Source organism: Ornithodoros turicata, chromosome 7 (assembly GCF_037126465.1).
Source record: "Ornithodoros turicata isolate Travis chromosome 7, ASM3712646v1, whole genome shotgun sequence".
In the NCBI taxonomy this organism is placed as follows: Eukaryota; Metazoa; Arthropoda; class Arachnida; order Ixodida; family Argasidae; genus Ornithodoros; species Ornithodoros turicata.
The window spans coordinates 26337620-26358477 of NC_088207.1; the positions used below are offsets into that span (position 1 = coordinate 26337620).

The 20858-nt window shown below is 46.4% G+C and overlaps 1 protein-coding gene across 1 annotated transcript; it reads right to left on the minus strand.

The window, feature by feature from the left end:
- Window positions 1–8225: 8225 nt before the first annotated feature.
- LOC135399734 (adenosine receptor A2a-like) lies at window positions 8226–12354 on the minus strand. The gene is made up of 2 exons (XM_064631471.1): window positions 12077–12354; window positions 8226–9590 (listed from the first exon to the last, which is right to left on the minus strand). Exon 2 carries the CDS (start codon window positions 9572–9574, stop codon window positions 8612–8614), a length of 963 nt encoding a protein of 320 aa, XP_064487541.1. The 5' UTR covers window positions 9575–9590; window positions 12077–12354; the 3' UTR covers window positions 8226–8611.
- Between the last annotated feature and the right edge of the window lie 8504 nt (window positions 12355–20858).

A 20858-nucleotide genomic window follows, 5' to 3' on the forward strand; every position in this document is an offset into this window, starting at 1 on the left:
GAAAAGTGCCGCAAGAAAGTACCGCAAGAAAGTACCGCAAGAAAAGTACGCGCCTTACCGCGTACAAGGTTTGGCTCGCATGCCTGTGTGTAGCATACTTGGTTGGGACTCTCTTCGTAATCAGTGAAACTGCAAGAAGACACCCTTTCGACTTTAGCAAGACCCTGCGTGAAACTCGAAGCCTAATCGAGTTCATTACAGTGTTCGTCATCCATCACCGTTTCAAGAAGTACGCTACTGTCTTGAAGCGACACATATACCAGTACATAACGTGCATCAACAGCTGCAGAGCAGACCATCGGCGGTTTCGCAGCGCTGTCTCGGCCCTGTTTGTCTTTTCTTGGATAGGGGCAGCCTGCAGGATCATCTCGTACGTCCACAGACACTGGGGCCGCTACGGTCTCGTAGGCCTGATACCATCCATTATACTGGCCAGGTTTACCGTGGATAATGCTTCAGCGTTGTTGATTCTCGTTGCCTATTCCTTGTACGATTCGATGAAATCTGTTTCTGAGGATGCCCTTGGATGTCACGCCGTGCCCTACACTGAGCGTTTCGGAAACGAAGCAGTAACACATTCAGTGTTTCATATTAGTGCATATAATATTAGCCTACAAGTGCCCCACGGTCAGGATGAGGCATCTTTCAGCCAGCAAGAGAAATCCTTGCCGCGGCCTTTAGAAGGCTGTACGCAGAGTGAACGAGTAAAGAGCCTTCGGAAACGTTTTCAGCAGCTGTGCGGCAGAGTGTCTCTAATCGATACGGTGTTCCACGGTTTCGTACTGTGCCTTTACATTTTAAGCTTCATGCAGATGGAGTCCTACCTGTTCGTCCTTCTTCAGCGCAAGCACCGCGGAGAGTATAACTTCACCGCAACGTCGCTGGCACTTTTTGCTCTCAATCCTGCATCGAGAATGTTCTTCACCGTGATGACTTCAGAGATGTCCACCTGGATTTACCTGGAGTCTGAGCGTTGTTGTGAGCTCATGAAACGTTCGCTTCGCTACGGCGAGCAGCGTGACATCGGCACACTGAAAGAAGCGATCATGCTTGAGAGTCTGTCGTCATCCCCAGTGGGGTTGACCGTGTTCGGAGCTTTCAGCCTTTCTCGAAGCACGTTCATGACATTTGTTGTTGGTAGCGTCGCGTACATTGTGATGTTCTTGCAGATGAATAAGTTTTATAATCCTACTGCGTAACCGTGCCGATGGACTGCACTTATCGTCTGGCATTGTGGGGTCAATCGAGAGTTTTAAAAGGTCGGATAGTGTTCACGATCGCGGTTCCGAAAACACGATAAGCCAAATCGCGCTTTCAACTTGCTGGCATCACATTGCTGAGCTCGGATCTTAAAGCGAATGAAAGATGACGTTACCTTGACACAAACACGAAAGGAACGAAGTTCATCGGTGGTGTCGTTCGTGATTTCTGATTTATAGAGAGAGATAGAGAGAGAGAAAGAACGCAATGTACGCTTTCCGTCTCTCAAGAAACAGGACTATGCGGAGAGGACTCTGATTGGTTTCCTCGAACAATCTCCCGCGATGATTGGAGAGATAGTTTGAGGGGACTAATGAGAGTCCGCTGTGCGTTGCCGGTTTCCTTGAGAAGAAGCGGTAGAGGAAAAACGTAAATTGGCGGTTTGTATTCGCTGATAAATCGGACTCGTACTAGTGTTTTGTATGTCTTGGCGTCACATTATTAACGTCAAACCGAAAATTTAAAGACAACAATTCCTTGAGCGTGGAGGACATCAAGACAAAGCACGGTCTTTACTTTGCTTCTTCCGCAGCATTTTCTTGGGTTTAGGCTGTATTTTCTTTTGCAGAGCACTCCATTATAAATATATGTAACACCTAATAGGAATGTCCTAGCTGTAGTTCAACAATGGTGCCCCTCCTTGTGTTTCAAGCTGTATGTGTGCACGCGATAATAAAATGACAGGGAAACCTGTTGGAAAGGGAACTTATATCGAAATGTGTAATTTTGGGTGTGTAAGGTTATGTCCACTCTAAACGCAATCGAACGAGTTGTGAAGAGCAACCTAACAATGGACAAACACATGAGACGATAACTGAAGGAATGCTTGAAAACTCAACATCCATACATGTATTGATCGAATGACTGAATGAAAATCGAAAATTACAAAAACAGACGAATCCCTCCGAGACTTTTGCTAATGCTCCGGTACCGTAATCCTCCACAGTACGCAAGAAAAATGCCTACTTAAGAAAAAAATCAAGAAGGCAGCATTAGCACGTGCACATTTTATTGTTCAAGCAATGAGACCAAGCGCCTGCATCAGTGCGCCCTTCGTTTGCATAAACACAATTGTACAACCAAACGTGCCAAGTAGGAATGATAACAGAAACATTCGATTTAAAGGAAAAGCGCGAAACACAGTAAAGCTCGTATCTCTTCCGTTCAAGATGCACTGCATGAACACCACGTACTTCAGTCCATCACGTTGTAATGGACCGGAGGCACCGCGCTGTGACCAAATATTACTGTACGCTATGTCATACGTGGTACTAGTCTTCTGCGCCACTTTGAAGGCAAGTTCTGTGAATACAATCACGAACCAGAGGATCGAGAGCGTTTCGAGGCAGCTACGTAGACACGCAGCGTACCAGTACCAACCGGTCTTCATGCCCGTTGCTGCTTCGAGCACAACAAAAGTCATGGAACAAGCGCAGAGGAACAGCTTCATGTACCAGGACAGCACAAGACCAGCAAATACAACGTTCATCTTCTTTATATTTGCAGCCGTACACTCGTACCTACTTTTCAATGCGGGGACGTTCCCGACGATGCTGTTACTTCTCATGACCAAGTTGATTGTGTCTACTTGGATGCAGGTGCAGTGTAGTACTAGTAGGAAAAGTGCGAGCGCAGCGCAGTTGCCAAGTTCAACTGCTGCAGCGAATACGCGTGAACCTGCAATGCACATTGCGAGTTCTCTGTCGTTAACGTCCTTGAACGTTTTGTAGCACGCGAAGCACTCGAGACATGAGATTACTACAACGTTGAAAGTGGTGGCAACCAGCGAAGATATCATGTGGAGTTTTATACTTAGCCTCCCGCAGTTGCCTGAGTGAAACTGGTATGCATGTGCGGCAAAATACAGGATTCTCGAGTGTTTCCTGAAAAGCGCTACGGCCAAGATGGTACATAGCAAACTGTGTGTCTCATGCACTCGGAGGGCGACAACCGTGAAGTCGATAGTCTCTACAGACACTGTGTGTGCAACGTTGCAGGTAAAATGAACCGCATACACTGTCCATAACATCACAGTGGTTGCAATGTCTCCGCACGTCCATTTCCTGTCCAACTGTCTAAGCCGTACTCCAACGGAGCATAGAATGCTGAACAATATTCGCAGCTCCGGTACCTCTTGAACGCGCACATCAGGAACCATCGCTGACGGAAAAACCTTCATTTCCAACACAAATTTGCTGTACGTAGCCTACTCCTACGACTTAAAGGCTCAAGTGCCTCAGAACAAACTTGTCGAACCTGAGAAACAGCACAATGCACGTGATGCAGCCAATAAGATAAGACCCCAAAAAGCTCCGATTCAGCGCGTAGCATTTAAACACCGTGAACCCTTTACTCTGTCGCAAGTGAGACTCCATGAAACACGTAACTTGCATGACCTGTTCGTCCTCATTAAATATTTGCAGCAGCCGTTCGATTCGCGAACGCGTCTCCATTGATTCGACGTGAATCCAGGACCCCAGCTCTGCGGCCAACCAGACACAGCCCCAAAAGCACACGTTGCCCGTCACGTATGACGCAATGTTGCACACCGACCATGGCGTCTCGCTCACATCGTCGTTCACGACATGGAACAACAAGAGCGTGGTTACGAGCTGCTGAAGAAACACGAGTAGGTACCACAGGATAAAGATGCAGGACAACCTATCGTCAAGACTATTCAGGCCTTTAACAAATGGCACGTACTCGCGTCGGACTACCCTAGCAAAATCTTCGTATCAAATTACACGACTGAAGTGCCTGTTGGCGTCCCTTATGTACACGTAGTAGTTGAGAAAAATCACGTACATTACGAGTAAAGAGAAGAACAACGTGGGTTGAACGAAGCCGTTAAATGCTACACTGTTCAGAACACATATGAGCACGCTCACTTCGGTCTTCCACCAGCAATGTACGGAAGAGACGGTTAGGCCCAGTAGGAGCACACCTGATACTGCTACGGTGAGTCTTAACAACCACTTATCCCATGTTTGGTCGGCGGAGTGCTGAGAGCGCAGAGAGTACGCAGAAATCTCACGTCTGATGACGTCGTAGTTCAGTCTGTAGAGGATCATCGCGCACAGGACGCACATGGTACGGGTCGCTGCCGTGACGGCACGTGTGATCGCTGCAAATTTGTCGGGATTGTCGCGGCTGTTCATAAGCACCAGCGCAGTGTAAGGCGCGACACAAAGACAGGAGACGGTTAGTTTAAGGTTGTCCCAGGAGTCACGCCGTCCTGGTAATCCGAGCACGCACATCCCTCCTTGTAAGATGCGCGCTACCGCACTAACGGATGGCATGACGCTGTACTATCCCCTCGGCTTACTCTCGAAGCAGTGTGTCGTCTTCAAAGTATGCGTACTAGCAGCAGACTGATAGCTCGTGCAGATATTTAGAGTTATTAGGGCTGTTGCCGTTCTGCGAGCTGCGCTGCTGTGCTATAGCATATACTTTTGCAGCTTTGCAGCGGCTCGGCTCAGACAAGGGATACTCTTTCTATTTGAGAAAAGTAACATTCTTTCTAGAGCGGAACTTTCTTCCCGAGTTATCTGAATGTTTTGTTTCGTGGGCATTGAAATCTTTTGTAGTGTGTCGCCCCTGGATGCATGGAGCTCGCCTCTTCTAATTTTCATTTTTTACATCGTAGCGGCTAACTGACTTTCGACCTGTTTCTTCAATATTTATGAATTTAGCTACTGCAATACGGTACACGCTCATGTCATTCTAAACTACATAAAAGAAAAGTCGAACCTAGCCTTCGTGGAAGCTCATTCGAAATTAATGGAATATTTCCAACGCGAACTTGATTCGGAGAGATCGATTTTCGCGCGGCGCACATCGAGCTTGCCGATTACATACGAGTTGTTACATGCACTGTCGCATTTTATGCAGGTAACTCTACTTGAAATAGATAGAACAAAGTTTAAAAACAAACAACGAAGTGATGACTTCGTCAAAGACCAATCGTTCCTCATTTTATCCGAGTGACCATCCATAATTCGCACGTCGATTTCGTTGGCTGGTGTCTGGTGGGCCTTGTTATTTATTCCATTATCTTACGATCCCGGGATCAAGGACAGTTCGCAAAATCATCGACTCGATCTTCCCATGAGATGCCTCCATCGGAACATTCAAACCATGCTTCACGTTCTGCAAACAGGGCCTACGCTCTCCAACTTGCAACTGTATCACGTTGACTCCGTGGATGACGCCAATTGCAGGCACTGTCAACAAACCGAAACAGTTGAACATATCCAAAGAAACTGTCGTGCATACAATGGCAGCACGCGAGGAATACATCGCACACTCCAACGATGGCACACTGACTGACATCATATATGATATGTTCCAGGAGCAGACTTGTATGTATATCGAGTGCGGTACTCAAAATACTGCATTTTATGTACTCTAGTTAGTATTTCAGTATTTTACTCGCAGTACATGTACCGAAAGGTATTTTACTCTATTTCAAATACTTGCTTTAGTATTCTATACTCAATATTCTAATTACTTTTCGTTTGTCTGTTTGTCTTCATACAATGTACTGTTTGAGAACAAGTTGCTGCATCGGCTCAGCGTACATAGTCTTTTTCTTCTCTTCAATACATTGTTTAGAAGGACAGCCACTTATCGACCAAGCATATTGTTTTTCTAAGAAAGAGATGAAGGTTGAGTGACGAAACTGAGGAATGCAGCTCGTGCGTAACGCCACTGACACGCTTCGTGACAGGTTGGCACGCACGCTACGCACGCGACACACGCTACGCACATCTTCAATGGCAATTGGTTTCAATGATAATTGAAACCAATTGCCATTCAAGATGTGTGCAGCGCCACCAAGCGTGTTACGTGTAAACCTGTCAGAAAGCATTGGATCTAATGCTCTTCGCAACGTCCAAAGGTTACACGTTTTGTGGTGCCGTGCGCATGTTCAATGACCATTGGTATCAATGATCATTAAAACCAATGGCCATCGAAGATGTGCGTAGCGTGCGTGGCGTGCGTAGCGTGCGTGCCAACCTGTCAGGAAGCATTGGATCTAATGCTCTTTGCGAAGTCGACAGGTTACACGCTTAGTGGTGGTACGCGCACGTACAAAGGCCATTGGTTTCAATGATCAACAAAACCAATGGCCATTGAAGATGTGCGTAGAGCCACCAATCGTTTTACGTGTCAACCTATCACGAAGCTTGGGATCTAATGCTCTTTGCGAAGTCGACAGGTTACACGCTTAGTGGTGGTACGCCCACGTACAAAGGCCCTTGGTTTTAATGATCATCAAAACCAATGGCCATTGAAGATGTGCGTAGAACCACCAAGCGTGTTACGTGTCAACCTGTCAGGAAGCATGGGATCTAATGCTCTTTGCGAAGTCGACAGGTTACACGCTTAGTGATGGTACGCGCACGTACAACGGCCATTGGTTTCAATGATCAACAAAAGCAATGGCCATTGAAGATGTGCGCAGCGCAACCAAGTGTGTTACGTTCCAGCCTGTCAGGAAGCATTAGATCTAGCTAATGCTCTTTGCAAGGTCCACAGGTTATGCGCTTGGTGGTGGTGCTGTGCGCATGTTCAATGGCCATTGGTTTTTATGATCATTGAAACAAATGGCCATTGAAGACGTGCGTATCGCCACGAAGCATGGTACGTATCAACCTGTCAGGAAGCACTAGATATAATGCTCTTTCCGAAGTCGACAGGTTACACGCTTGTTGGTGCTGTGTGCATGTTCAACGGCCATTGGTTTCAACAATCATTAAAACCAATGGCCATTGAAAATGTGCGTAGTGTAGATGTTCTTCGAAAGGTTGACACGTTACGCGTTTGGTGGCGATACGCACATGTTACTTACATGTTATACTAGCTCCCTCGGTGTAGGGTGAAGTCACTCTTTGTAGAAGCGAATGCCCCAAAGCCGCCATGTTTACGCCCACACTTACCATGCATGAATGCTGTGTACCGATCTCACCCACCTTTTCACACCACCTCTGCTATGTATTTACTCAACTCAAAAATGTAGTGTGTAGCTAAGCGTATAACTACACTTTTGTGAGCGCATCGCGAGCTGTGCGTGGGCGTAACGATGGCGGAAATTCGTAGCAGACGACGCGGTTGTCTTCATCCTATGCAGAGGGAGCTAGTATCGAGGCACCCTAGCTCAATGGCCAATGGTCTCAATAATCATTGAAGACTGCCCGTGTGGCAGGGGTATTATATGTAAACGACACAAGTACCATCTGCATTGAGTAATTTCCGAGCATGGCATGCCGGACCCGCGAGTAATCTTTATAGGGTACTTTCAACCTTTCCTTTCAACCTTCGTCCTACCTTACCTCGCCTACGCTACAGTCGTCACGCTGCCCGCACTAGTGAGGTCATCCATGGCTATCGCCACCACATATTCTATTATCATTTTCTATCACACATATCTTTCTTAATCATTACGGATGCAGATAATAAAACTACAGTGCAAGGCAAAGGTAAGACTAATAACCGGAAGCATATTACTGGGCCGCGTTCACGTGCTGTCTTGGGCATACATGCACATTTCGGTACTCTGACGTCAGCACACGTAAAATAGTGCTGGCAAATTTATCAATTAGGCCGCATCTGATGTAATAGAATCGGAATATATATACCATAGAAGATACCTCAAAGGGAAAAAAAAAAGAAAAGAAAAGAAAGACTTAGGTCAGCCAACACCTTTGCTAGAATCACTAATTTTGCCCGCCACAACACCGTCGATACGGCAGAAGACACAGGCGATAATCCCCGATTTTATCAGGGAAAGTGACTTCACAGGAGGGGGAAATCTCCACACAGCAAAGTAAAACGGTGGCCACCCGAATGGAAGCGACCAAGATGATATGCAACTACACGTTAACACACTACGGGACCTTTCTGGACCCTTCCGTGTGTCGTATGTGTGCTTAGCTTTCTTTTACTTTCTTTTCTTTTTTTATTTGGGGCGCCATGTCGTCCTTTCTGGCAGGAGGACCCCTTTCTTTAGACGCCCATCATGCCACGCATAGGATGAACTGAGCCCTCGAACGTAGTGGGACAGTATCTAGACGCCGCGATGGACAATGCGTTGTTCAAGGATGTTGTCGTGTTTGCAAAGCTGAGATGTTGTCTTCGGGTGACCCTGACAGTGAAGTTGGTCGGGCCCATTGGAAGCCAGGGCTTTGTTCCTCTGGAGCCTCTCTTTGTTCCTCTGGGCGTGCAGACGTGCTTCGTGTGCGTTCTTTGGCTGGCTGTGCGACCAGCATGTACTGGAAGTCATGGCAGCGGTGGTTGACCGTTCTGCTGGAAGATGCCGTACTCTGTACGAGGACGCGTACACAAGTCTTTAATTCACTACTGAACGGTCGGTCTTCTTTTTAAACAACACCTGCCGAAACGCCGATCGAAAATCCTTCGCTCTCCACCCATAAATCACGGGATTTAGCGCAGACTTTCCGTAGTAAAAGCATATCACAATAGGCTTTACATGCAGCGTCAACGCTGTCTTGTCCTCAACCACGAAACACATCGCCACAAGCACGAAGTAAGGAACGTAGCCCAACACACACACAGCAAGAACCATAGCCATCGTGCACGCTGTCCGTGCCTCTTGGCGCACGCGGAGCCTGACGTCTTCCCTCGACGCCACCAGTCTTAGCTGCTTCCACGCGGCGTGAAATATGAGAATGTACAGCACGAGAGTAATCATCGCCGTCACCAACACAACGGCACATGTCGTTATTATATAAACCGAGGAGTAGACGTATACCAGGTCGCACACCACATAGTCATGGTCGTAAGGGTAGTCGTGGTCGTCACCGACGCCCAGGAAGGGCAGCTGGCAGTATAAGAACACGAAAACCCAAACGAATGTTATGTAACCGATGGCCAGCTTGAGGGTCATTATTCGGTTGTATGAGATGCCGTGTACGATCGCAACATAGCGGTCTGCCGAGACGCCGACTAGGCTTAGCGCGGAGCACACTTGCGCGAAGTTTGCGAACCAGTAACGCAGAAGACACAGTTTTTTGTTGCAGGCGAGTTTCCAGACGAAGTAAAAGGAATCGTAGAACGGGACGTTTAGCGCTACCAGAAGGTCTGCAGCAGCGAGGCTGACGACGTAGTAGTTTGTGATCGTGCGTAGGCGGCGAATTTTCGTGACTGTGTAGATCACGAGCAGGTTCCCCACGACGGCCAGGACAGCGAGGAAACACTGCACAATGGATGCCCAGATTACGATGTTTTCACTGTAGAGTGCAGAAGCGCAGGTTCTGTTGGTGTCGTTGACGTGGGACGCCGCTACCATCATGATGATGGTGATGTTACTGCAAAATAGGGAAGTATAAAATCAATGTTCAACGTAATACTTCTGTGGTCACATAAGAAGGAAAAAAGTTGATACTTTGGAGCGTAACTCCATAACTACGGCATCGTAATGTAAGGCACACACTCCAGAAATGTCCAAAACATATGGTTCAGAAGGAACAACTGTGAACAACTGTGAGACTTATATATCCTTCACAGAACTTCCTCTGGCGGTGGCGTAGTATATGCGTTGTGCGGTTCACTCATATTCACCCCAATAAAGTGCTGTTGACGATGAATTTCTATTGGTGTAAGTAAGGGCTTTCCAAGATAAAGTACGAGGTTTGAAGTGTAAATAAACATTACCTTAGGGTGATGCGCAATACGTCGGGAGACTTAATATACACTAAGAGAAATCGAAATTATCCTTCGGAGCTGTCTTCTGCCGATAAATAATTTTCAATAGCAACTGACAGCTCCTTTGCCAAAGTGCGGGTTTGCGTAGTCTTCACAGTAAATCTTTAGTAAATCTTTTTACACCTTTATTTGCTAAAAAAAGGTGTATCCTTATAAAAACACAATTTTCTATTCCACAGAGGGTGCAAGAAAAGGATTACTAAAGCTGTAATGTCGACATACACCACGTTTTATCCAATGTCGATCATTAAGGGTGTAAAGTGGGGTGTTGAAACAGGTGTTTACGTCAAATACACTTTTTTACGCCCCATCCGAATTCGGAATATGGTATTAAAAATGGTGTTTTAATTCGTGAGAGAAAAATTATGCTGGTTTCACAGCTCTGCTCAGCAAGTAATCACATTATAGAAGATAACATGAGTTAAAAACACAGTATTTGACAGGGAAGGATGGAAGGAATTTAGCTGATATCTTTGACTCGTTGCAAGCGTGGGTGTTAATTGCAAAAACGCATTCCCGACGCCGTTACAAACGTTTCCCGCCCCACCACATGTAACGAACGTGCCCTAACAAATCGTATTTCAGTATATGATCCATCCGACATGCCAATATAGGATACTGAGGGTGCCCCTGGTCTCTTCAAAGCTCGGCACTCACGTTGGTCCCACAGTGTTACCAAGCTAACGATGCGTGCCTGCAACGCATTGCGCTCCGGTTTCGGTTCTACGATGGAACCACGGCTGGAAGTTTGCCGTGTTCAAAGTGGTGCTTGCCATAGAAGCAAGAACCTCGAACTGTACGTCTCGGCCACTGGTCTCAGCATGCTGCCGCGGAAGCTTGTATTACACTAGCTATTTGAGAGGGAATATTTGTCAGAGAACAATTCCATCATAAAAGGTGTTTTCAATAGAATACTCCACTTTTAAGGGTGTCTTTGTTTTTAAACGCCGATTATAAGAGTGTTTTATTAGCACTCACCTAAAGGGTGTTCTACAAAATACCCATCATTTGAGTGTAAAGGCAACACCAAAAAGGTGTGCGCAATGGGACAAGCCATTTACACCAAAAAAGTGTAAAAACGTTTACTGTGCACCACCCTACAGCACTCCATACATCAGTGACCAAAGTTCCCACGGGTCTCTATGCGAGAATTAGACAAACGATGTGGAATACAATGACCGACAAAAGCTCGAGCCCGACTGAGGCCCGATAGCTCCTCGACTGGACCTGAGCCCGACCGGTGGCCGGAGTCCAAATAACTGTGAGGCCTAAACCCGGCCAGCGGGATGGGTCAGGACGGGGTTTCCTAGATAGATTCACCAGTTGTAAGTTAGCAGTTGTGGTTCAACTTGTCCTTGTCCTTTGGCTGCTTGTTTTTCGTGGAACTGCCTAATGCCACAAAAATGGCGTACGCCCCCCGTTTTCGGCACATCAGGAAAAAGAACGATATCACTCGGGATGATGGTTGGCTACGAGCGTGCTACGTGGTGAAGTTAATTTTTAAGAGTGCGGGCAGGCAACGTCCCGACTATCGCAGGGGGTATCGTGCTTCCTGGGCCGACTTCACAGAAACTTCACCACATTGCGAAGGTAAGCAGTACGTAGTAAGGGTTCACCACATCAAGGTAAATCATTGTACAGAATGATACCTTTATCGTTCTTGATTTGTAGAAGGCGTGGGGCGTACGCCGTTTTGTGAAAATTAATATGTGCCACAAAAAGGCGTACTCCCCGTTTTCAACAAATCAGGAAAGAGAACGATTTCATTCGAGATGGTGATTGGCTAGCTGCGTGCTGTGCGATGAAGTTCTGCTTTAAGAGCCCGAGTTCGAACCCGGGAGGTACCCGGGTTCGAATCCCGGTGCCGGCTGTGCTGTCTGGGGTTTTTCCTGGGTTTTCCTCAGACGCTTTCAGACATATGTTGGCACAGTTCCCTTAGAAGTCGGCCCAGGACGCACATTCCCCCAGGGCGTATGTGTGCGCGTTCAAACGCAAAGTCATGAATTCACAAGAACTATTATCAGCACAGTAAACCAAGCTATAAATTATAACAAGCGAGTTAAGTCACAAGTAAACAGAAAGCGCTCACCGTTCTTCTCCTGAGCACGTACTGTTTGATCACCAAGGTAGCGTCCACTTGGATAGCCATGTGGTCCGTCCCGTTATCTTCGCTTGATTGTGGTACGTCCGCGGGTACATGTATATAACCTTCTGGCGGGCGTGGAGTGCTGCTCGCAGAGTTTGCTCGTCCTCTTGATTGGATGAGGGATTGAAGAGGATATTTTTTCAATTGCGCACGACGGGGCAGAGGAAAGAGAACGAAGATTGATTGTGGTTGAAAGGCAAAGCGAAAATTTCGTCGGTCAAGTGAAGTTGCTCTTGTCGTTCTCTGCAGAGGCTCTACGACCCCTACGTTCAAAGTTTCACCTGTTTGATTTTTGGTAGCCGTGCCGTCAGATTTTTCAGGGATGGAAATCCGAGTGAGGATTCGAAAGCAATTGCATGGATGGAGCTCGAAGAAACGAATAAGAGACAAATTAAAGAAATGACGACTTTGAGACTGCACGGCAAATCATTCACAGGTGAGACCACGTAGGTAAATAAACAAACATTGTTTCAATAGAACGTTATTGCTGCATCTTCCTTTCCCTGTGCGTCGTCGCGGAGTCGGAGTGGGATGTCTGACAGTATACCCGCAATGCATTGACAAGCGAGATTGGCAAACAGAAAGAATTCCCTTTTCTTCAGGAGTTTGAAGTAGACAAATGCGCTTCGCGTCTCCGAGGAACACGACAGGCGGAAGGCTCCGTTGTCGCTCGACGACGGACTCCTTCGTACTCCACGCCCTGGCCATGCAGCAGAAAGGAAGATGTCTTCGATATTTCATACACACGTACCGCACTAGGTGCCTACTTGAACCGAAGTTTCTTCACCGCACAACACATCATACACTCTAAAACGAGAACTTCACCGCGTAGCACGTTGTGCGCCAACCATTGCCACGAGTGACATGGTTATGGTTCACTCTTAAAAATGAACTTCACCACATAGCACGCTCCTAGCCAACCATCACCCCGAATGACAACGTTCTCGCCCTAGATTTGTTGAAAACGGGAGGAGGAGCCTATTTTGTGCCATTATGCACGGCACAAAATAGGCTCCTCCTCCCGTTTTCAACAAATAAGGGGCGAGAACGTTGTCATTCGGGATGGTGGTTGGCCAGGAGCGTGCTATGTGGTGAAGTTCATTTTTAAGAGTGTTTCTGATTCGAAGACAGCGGGGTGCGTACGCCTTTTTGTGGCAGTTATCATATATCCAAATTGCCACAAAAAGGCGCACGCCCCTTCTCTCTTCGAATCAGAGAATCGATAACCCTACACTCTTAAAAATGATGGTGGTGGTGGTGGTGGTGATGTTGAAAGGGCTTGCCGTTGTCGGCCTCACGTATGTGGGCAACGTCACGACTGACGCCCTGGGGAAATGTGCGTCCTGGGCCGACTTCAAGGGGAACTGTGCCGACATATGTCTGAAAGCGAGCTTAAAAATGAACTTCACCACGTAGCACGCTCCTAGCCAACCATCAACCCGAGTGACATCGTTCATTTCCCCTGATTGGCTGATGACGGGGGACGCTCGCTTTCCACAAATCGGGAGTAATAACGTTATCATTCTGAAGCAATGGTTGCCTTCACCGTGCTATGCGGCGAAGTTCTGTTTTAGAGTGCAGCGCCGGGTAAAAACACAGTTACAGTTAATTTACTGTCACAATCTTTGTGACACTTATGCAGTTATGTTAATTATCTCTAAAAGGTGTACACCTCTCGCTTTCCACAAATCGGGAGTAATAACGGTATCATTCTGTGCAGTGGTTGCCTTCACCGTGCTATGCGGTGAAGTTCTGTTCTAGAGTGCAGCGTCGGGTAAAAACAGAGTTACAGTTAATTTACTGTCACAATCTTTGTGACACTTATGCAGTTATGTTAATTACCCCTAAAAGGTGTACACCGCGCGCTTTCCACGAAATCGGGAGTAATAACGGTATCATTCTATGCAAGGGTTGCCTTCACCGTGCTATGCGGTGAAGTTCTGTTTTAAGAGTGCAACGTCGGGTAAAACAGAGTAAAGGCTCATTCACACATGCGTTTCAAAAAGCGGCGCCGCCTCAGCGTTCGCGGCGCTGCCGATAGGGGCCTGTCACACATAGCCAAGCCGCCATCCTGAAAACGCGCTTCGTTGTTGTTGCTACGTCAAGATCGTACCGACACTTCCAGCTCTCTTCCTCAAAATTTACATTGTGAAGCATGTAATCCGTTTTATAATTGTCGTGAAGCATTTCTGCTGGAATCATCAATCGTTGGAACGGCAGACGTGACACAATAGCAGAGAAAGAACGGCAGAAGAAGCGAGACACATGTTTACCTACCGACGACCAACACACGGTCACACACAAGTCGTATTTATTTTCATCGATTCCGTGGTTTGCGCAAATTCCCAGCTCATCTTTGATACCTCAGACACCAAACAACTATTGGTGACAAGGAATTTACTCATGCGGTAACACCAAACACACACACACACACGCACAAATGACAAAAGATCCCAGCGCATTATCGGGAGGCCCGCCGTTGTCCGCCGGAACCAAAAGGAAGCCACCTCCACCCCTCCGAGCGGTCCGATTGGCTGGATGAAAAGCGTTCGCGTTTCTGTCCTCCGAAGCTGCACCACGAAGCGGTTCTCGAAAAAGCGACTGGAAACGATCCGCGGCTCGCGTTTCGCGGCGCCGCGAACGCGAAACGCGTTCAAAAAACGCATATGTGAATCCAGCTTTATAGTTAATTTACTGTCACAATCTTTGTGACACTTATGCAGTTATGTTAATTATCCCTAAAAGGTGTACACCGGGCGCTTTCCACAAATCGGGAGTAATAACGGTATCATTCTGTGCAATGGTTGCCTTCACCGTGCTATGCGGCGAAGTTCTGTTCCAGAGTGCAGCGTCGGGTAAAAACAGAGCCACAGTTAATTTACAATCACAATCTTTGTGACACTTATGCAGTTGTGTTAATTATCCCTAAAAGGTGTACACCGGGCGCTTTCCACAAATCGGGAGTAATAACGGTATCATTCTGTGCAATGGTTGCCTTCACCGTGCTATGCGGCGAAGTTCTGTTCCAGAGTGCAGCGTCGGGTAAAAACAGAGCTACAGTTAATTTACAATCACAGTCTTTGTGACACTTATGCAGTTGTGTTAATTATCCCTAAAAGGTGTACACCGGGCGCTTTCCACAAATCGGGAGTAATAACGGTATCATTCTGTGCAATGGTTGCCTTCACCGTGCTATGCGGCGAAGTTCTGTTCCAGAGTGCAGCGTCGGGTAAAAACAGAGCCACAGTTAATTTACTGTCACAATCTTTGTGACACTTATGCAGTTATGTTAATTATCCCTAAAAGGTGTACACCGGGCGCTTTCCACAAATCGGGAGTAATAACGGTATCATTCTGTGCAATGGTTGCCTTCACCGTGCTATGCGGCGAAGTTCTGTTCCAGAGTGCAGCGTCGGGTAAAAACAGAGCTACAGTTAATTTACTGTCACAATCTTTGTGACACTTATGCAGTTGTGTTAATTATCCCTAAAAGGTGTACACCGGGCGCTTTCCACAAATCGGGAGTAATAACGGTATCATTCTGTGCAATGGTTGCCTTCACCGTGCTATGCGGCGAAGTTCTGTTCCAGAGTGCAGCGTCGGGTAAAAACAGAGCCACAGTTAATTTACTGTCACAATCTTTGTGACACTTATGCAGTTATGTTAATTATCCCTAAAAGGTGTACACCGGGCGCTTTCCACAAATCGGGAGTAATAACGGTATCATTCTGTGCAATGGTTGCCTTCACCGTGCTATGCGGCGAAGTTCTGTTCCAGAGTGCAGCGTCGGGTAAAAACAGAGCTACAGTTAATTTACTGTCACAATCTTTGTGACACTTATGCAGTTATGTTAATTATCCCTAAAAGTGTACACCGCGCGCTTTCCACAAATCGGGAGTAATAACGGTATCATTCTGTGCAATGGTTGCCTTCACCGTGCTATGCGGCGAAGATCTGTTCCAGAGTGCAGCGTCGGGTAAAAACAGAGCTACAGTTAATTTACTGTCACAATCTTTGTGACACTTATGCTGTTATGTTAATTATCCCTAAAAGGTGTACACCGGGCGCTTTCCACAAATCGGGAGTAATAACGGTATCATTCTGTGCAAAGGTTGCCTTCACCGTGCTATGCGGCGAAGATCTGTTCCAGAGTGCAGCGTCGGGTAAAAACAGAGCTACAGTTAATTTACTGTCACAATCTTTGTGACACTTATGCTGTTATGTTAATTATCCCTAAAAGGTGTACACCGGGCGCTTTCCACAAATCGGGAGTAATAACGGTATCATTCTGTGCAATGGTTGCCTTCACCGTGCTATGCGGCGAAGATCTGTTCCAGAGTGCAGCGTCGGGTAAAAACAGAGCTACAGTTAATTTACTGTCACAATCTTTGTGACACTTATGCTGTTATGTTAATTATCCCTAAAAGGTGTACACCGGGCGCTTTCCACAAATCGGGAGTAATAACGGTATCATTCTGTGCAAAGGTTGCCTTCACCGTGCTATGCGGCGAAGTTCTGTTCCAGAGTGCAGCGTCGGGTAAAAACAGTTACAGTTAATTTACTGTCACAATCTTTGTGACACTTATGCTGTTATGTTAATTATCCCTAAAAGGTGTACACCGGGCGCTTTCCACAAATCGGGAGTAATAACGGTATCATTCTGTGCAATGGTTGCCTTCACCGTGCTATGCGGCGAAGTTCTGTTCCAAAGTGCAGCGTCGGGTAAAAACAGGGTTACAGTTAATTTACTGTCACAATCTTTGTGACAGTTATGCAGTTATGTTAATTATTCGCAAAAGGCGTTCACCGCACGCTTTCCACAAGTCGGGAATGATAACGGTGACGTTCTGTGCAATAGTTGCCTTCACCGTGCTATGCGGCGAAGTTCTGTTCCAGAGTGCAGCGTCGGGTAAAAACAGGGTTACAGTTAATTTACTGTCACAATCTTTGTGACAGTTATGCAGTTATGTTAATTATTCGCAAAAGGCGTTCACCGCACGCTTTCCACAAGTCGGGAATGATAACGGTGACGTTCTGTGCAATAGTTGCCTTCACCGTGCTATGCGGCGAAGTTCTGTTCCAGAGTGCAGCGTCGGGTAAAAACAGGGTTACAGTTAATTTACTGTCACAATCTTTGTGACAGTTATGCAGTTATGTTAATTATTCGCGAAAGGCGTTCACCGCACGCTTTCCACAAGTCGGGAATGATAACGGTGACGTTCTGTGCAATGGTTGCCTTCACCGTGCTATGCGGTGAAGTTCTGTTTTTAGAGTGCAGCGTCGGGTAAAAACAGGGTTACAGTTAATTTACTGTCACAATCTTTGTGACACTTATGCAGTTATGTTAATTATCCCTAAAAGGTGTACACCGCGCGCTTTCCACAAATCGGGAGTAATAACGGTATCATTCTGTGCAATGGTTGCCTTCACCGTGCTATGCGGCGAAGTTCTGTTTTTAGAGTTCAGCGTCGGGTAAAAACAGGGTTACAGTTAATTTACTGTCACAATCTTTGTGACAGTTATGCAGTTATGTTTATTGACACAGAAAGGCGTACGCCCCGCGCTTTCCACAATTAAGGAGTGATAACAGTATTATGCTGTGCAATGATTTTCAGGTGTGTTCGACGTGACCACCACGAAAGTCGTAAAAGGAAGAAAGAAAGAAAAAAGAAAGGTTAAACCGACCAAAAAATGTTTAAATGTTCGAGGTTCCTGTGAATAATCGTACATAAGTCTCTTTACCACTTCAGACAGTTGGCACTTCGCTTGACGGGGGAACACTGATGACGAGCGACAAGTAGAAGTCAGAGACATGTTGTGGGGCCAGATAGTGGTGATGGATGGTGAGGGATGGTGGTGGATGGTGGTGGGCGGTGCTAGATGGCAAGAACTTTGGAAACACGAGACCAAACGGAAAGATCCAACGGGGTCCCTCAATTTAGGAGGGGGATATATATATATTAGGACAAAAAATGGGGGGAGGAAAGGTCAGCTAAACCATATGTCGGCTTGCTATTCAACAAAAGAAAGAAAGACAAGAACAAAAGAAAATTAAATAAAAGTAAAAGAAAACGAAGAAGATCAGAGAGTAATGCGTATGAGGGTGAGAGGTGAGGGTCGGACAGTGAAGGATGAGGACCTGAGTTCACAGGTGAGTTCGCGATACCTGTGTCGCTGAGGAACGTCAAAACTGCTTTTGTCACAGACCGCTCTGTGGGATGTCGTACTGGGTTCTTTATAGGAGTAGCAGAATTGGTCAGGTGACGAATTGAATTTCTTGCTTTTTTTACCTTCAACAATAGCAGATAAATTAGTGATGATGAATGAGGAAATTCGCCACATCAGGTACGGCCTACTACCCCAAGGCACAATGAACGGGATGAGATGAGGATGAAACTCAAGCGGAAAGATATTCATACAACCAATATAACAACGAGCGCACAAAGAAGTGGAAGTCATATCATAGCCACTGCAAGCGATAGCCATGTTGAAGTCATGTATGACTCATATCATAGTCATACCAAGAAGACTCGTAGCCAGGATTCTCTCTCCTGAGGAGCTTCCAATGTTGCTCTGACACACAAGCCCTGCAGGAGAGGTCCCCGATCAACCTGCAGTGTATTTATTTATTTATGCTTGTTACGCTACATCGCCTGGCGACATAGAGTAGCGGGGGTACAAAACGAAGAATGAACATGTACACAACGTTACAACAATCACTGCACTGCAAAATCATGCAAACAATCATTGTCCATAAAAGTCTATAATTAGTTACAGGAGAGAAGGTATATCACACGCGTCATAGCTGGAAAACCTAACCAAAATCGATAAATTTCACTGCCGATACAGTTTCCACGAACCCAACCAGTACTCATTACATTATTGAAAGTAAAATATGTTTCTTGTATGAGTATGAAGGGGGAGAGAGGTTTAGTCCATGAACTGTACTGCACCCTGTAGTTCCAGTCGTATATACGAGGTTTTGGGAAAAAATGAATGCCTAAAAGCGTCTGTTCTGCAAAGATAGGGCCTCAACTTCCTGTGGTGGTCTAATCTTGGTGAGATAAACGTGGGAGGGCTCAGATACAGATCCTTTGAAATACCAGTCCTATCATTTACGATATCATGCAAAAACTTAAGTCGCAGTTGCCTTCTTCACGAGAAGGTATCCCACCCCAAGTTTGCCTTTAATTCAGTCACACTATTTCGGACACCCATACAGTTAAATACCATTCTTGTAGGAATGTTTTGGACCCTTTCAAGTTTTTGAATCAATGTAACTTCGTGAGGATCCCATACTGAACAGGCATATTCTAAAATAGGCATGTACGACATAAAAAAATGCATACGACGTATATGACGTAAAAAATGTACGACATTAATTACGGTTCCCGCGGCCGCGATTTTACAGTTCTGCTAGTACCACAGTCCATCATTACTCCCAGTCAATTATTTGCCCAGAGGAGGAACAGTCTCTGTTCGAAATATCGGCGGTTCTCGCAGCACGGAGACTTTGTACTCCAGGCATGTACTATTTCTTTTTTTATTTTTATATTAAACATGTCCCCTCCTCCCCAGCTTCGGTATTACTAAATCCATTTGCATTACCTACACTACACAACCCGTTCTCTAATGATGTTTCATGTTGAACCCAAACGACCCTAAACAAACTTCCGATACTTAATTCTGGCAAATGCACGTCCCTCCATTAATTAAGTATTGGAACAGCGATATTCAGAATACGATATTGATGGAGGCCGACGCTATCGCCCTGTCGTTCTTATTTCAACTGATCCAAACCAAAGAAGGGGAACATCGGGGCAGGCACAGTTTGTGACCAAACAGAACCTCGACAGCTGCAACCGACCTTATTTGGCTACGTGGCCCGAAACTTCCTCTTAATTCGACGCAGGAAAACTGGTTCGCTCTAGACGGTGACACAAAACGATCTACGGGATAGCACTTAAAATCCCAGGATCTAGCCGGTAGTGTCTTTAAAAGCTACATTGACGATAGGCGAAAGCTTTTTGGTGCTGGTCAGCGGAACACATCCGCTTTGCAGATGCCGCCTGACCCAATTAAACTGTCCAGAGCACCGTTCCAGACAGCCTCAACAGGCGTTCTGTCGTAGTTAAGCAAGAACCGATCGTGCGTGATGACCTTCTTGCGTCGGCTGCTGGAAAGCTTTCGCTCTGTGCGTGCAGGAATTCCATTAGCCCGCCCGCCGCGAACGAATAGCGTTTCCTCCTACCTCCTCCCTTTCTGACAATACAAATGAAAAGTTAATAAGAAATATCCACCATGTTGTGATGCAGAGCTTAAAAGAAGAGAGAGAAACGAGAGCAAAAAGAAAGCGCTATTGTGAGACTTTCTCTGAAGCTCTCATGAATTGCGAGGCGCACCGACACATTAAGAAGAAAGGCGTAACTTTAGTCCGTTCGGGGATTAGGTGCGTTGCTACGCCAATTAGTCCCCTTTTTTGATTTCGGGTTAGCGCAGCGAAGCAACTGTGGCTATGAGCGGCGTACATATGTGTACAGATGGAGAGAGGACAGCAGGAAGGAGTGGGGGACAGGGGGGTCACTATGCGTCCTGGACTGACTTCAGGGGAACTGTGCCGACATTCATCTGGAAAGTATTCGGAAAACCCAGGGAGAACCTCATACAGCACAGCCGGTGGTAGGGTTCGAACCCACCACCTCCCAGTCTTCAGCATGACCTTGGC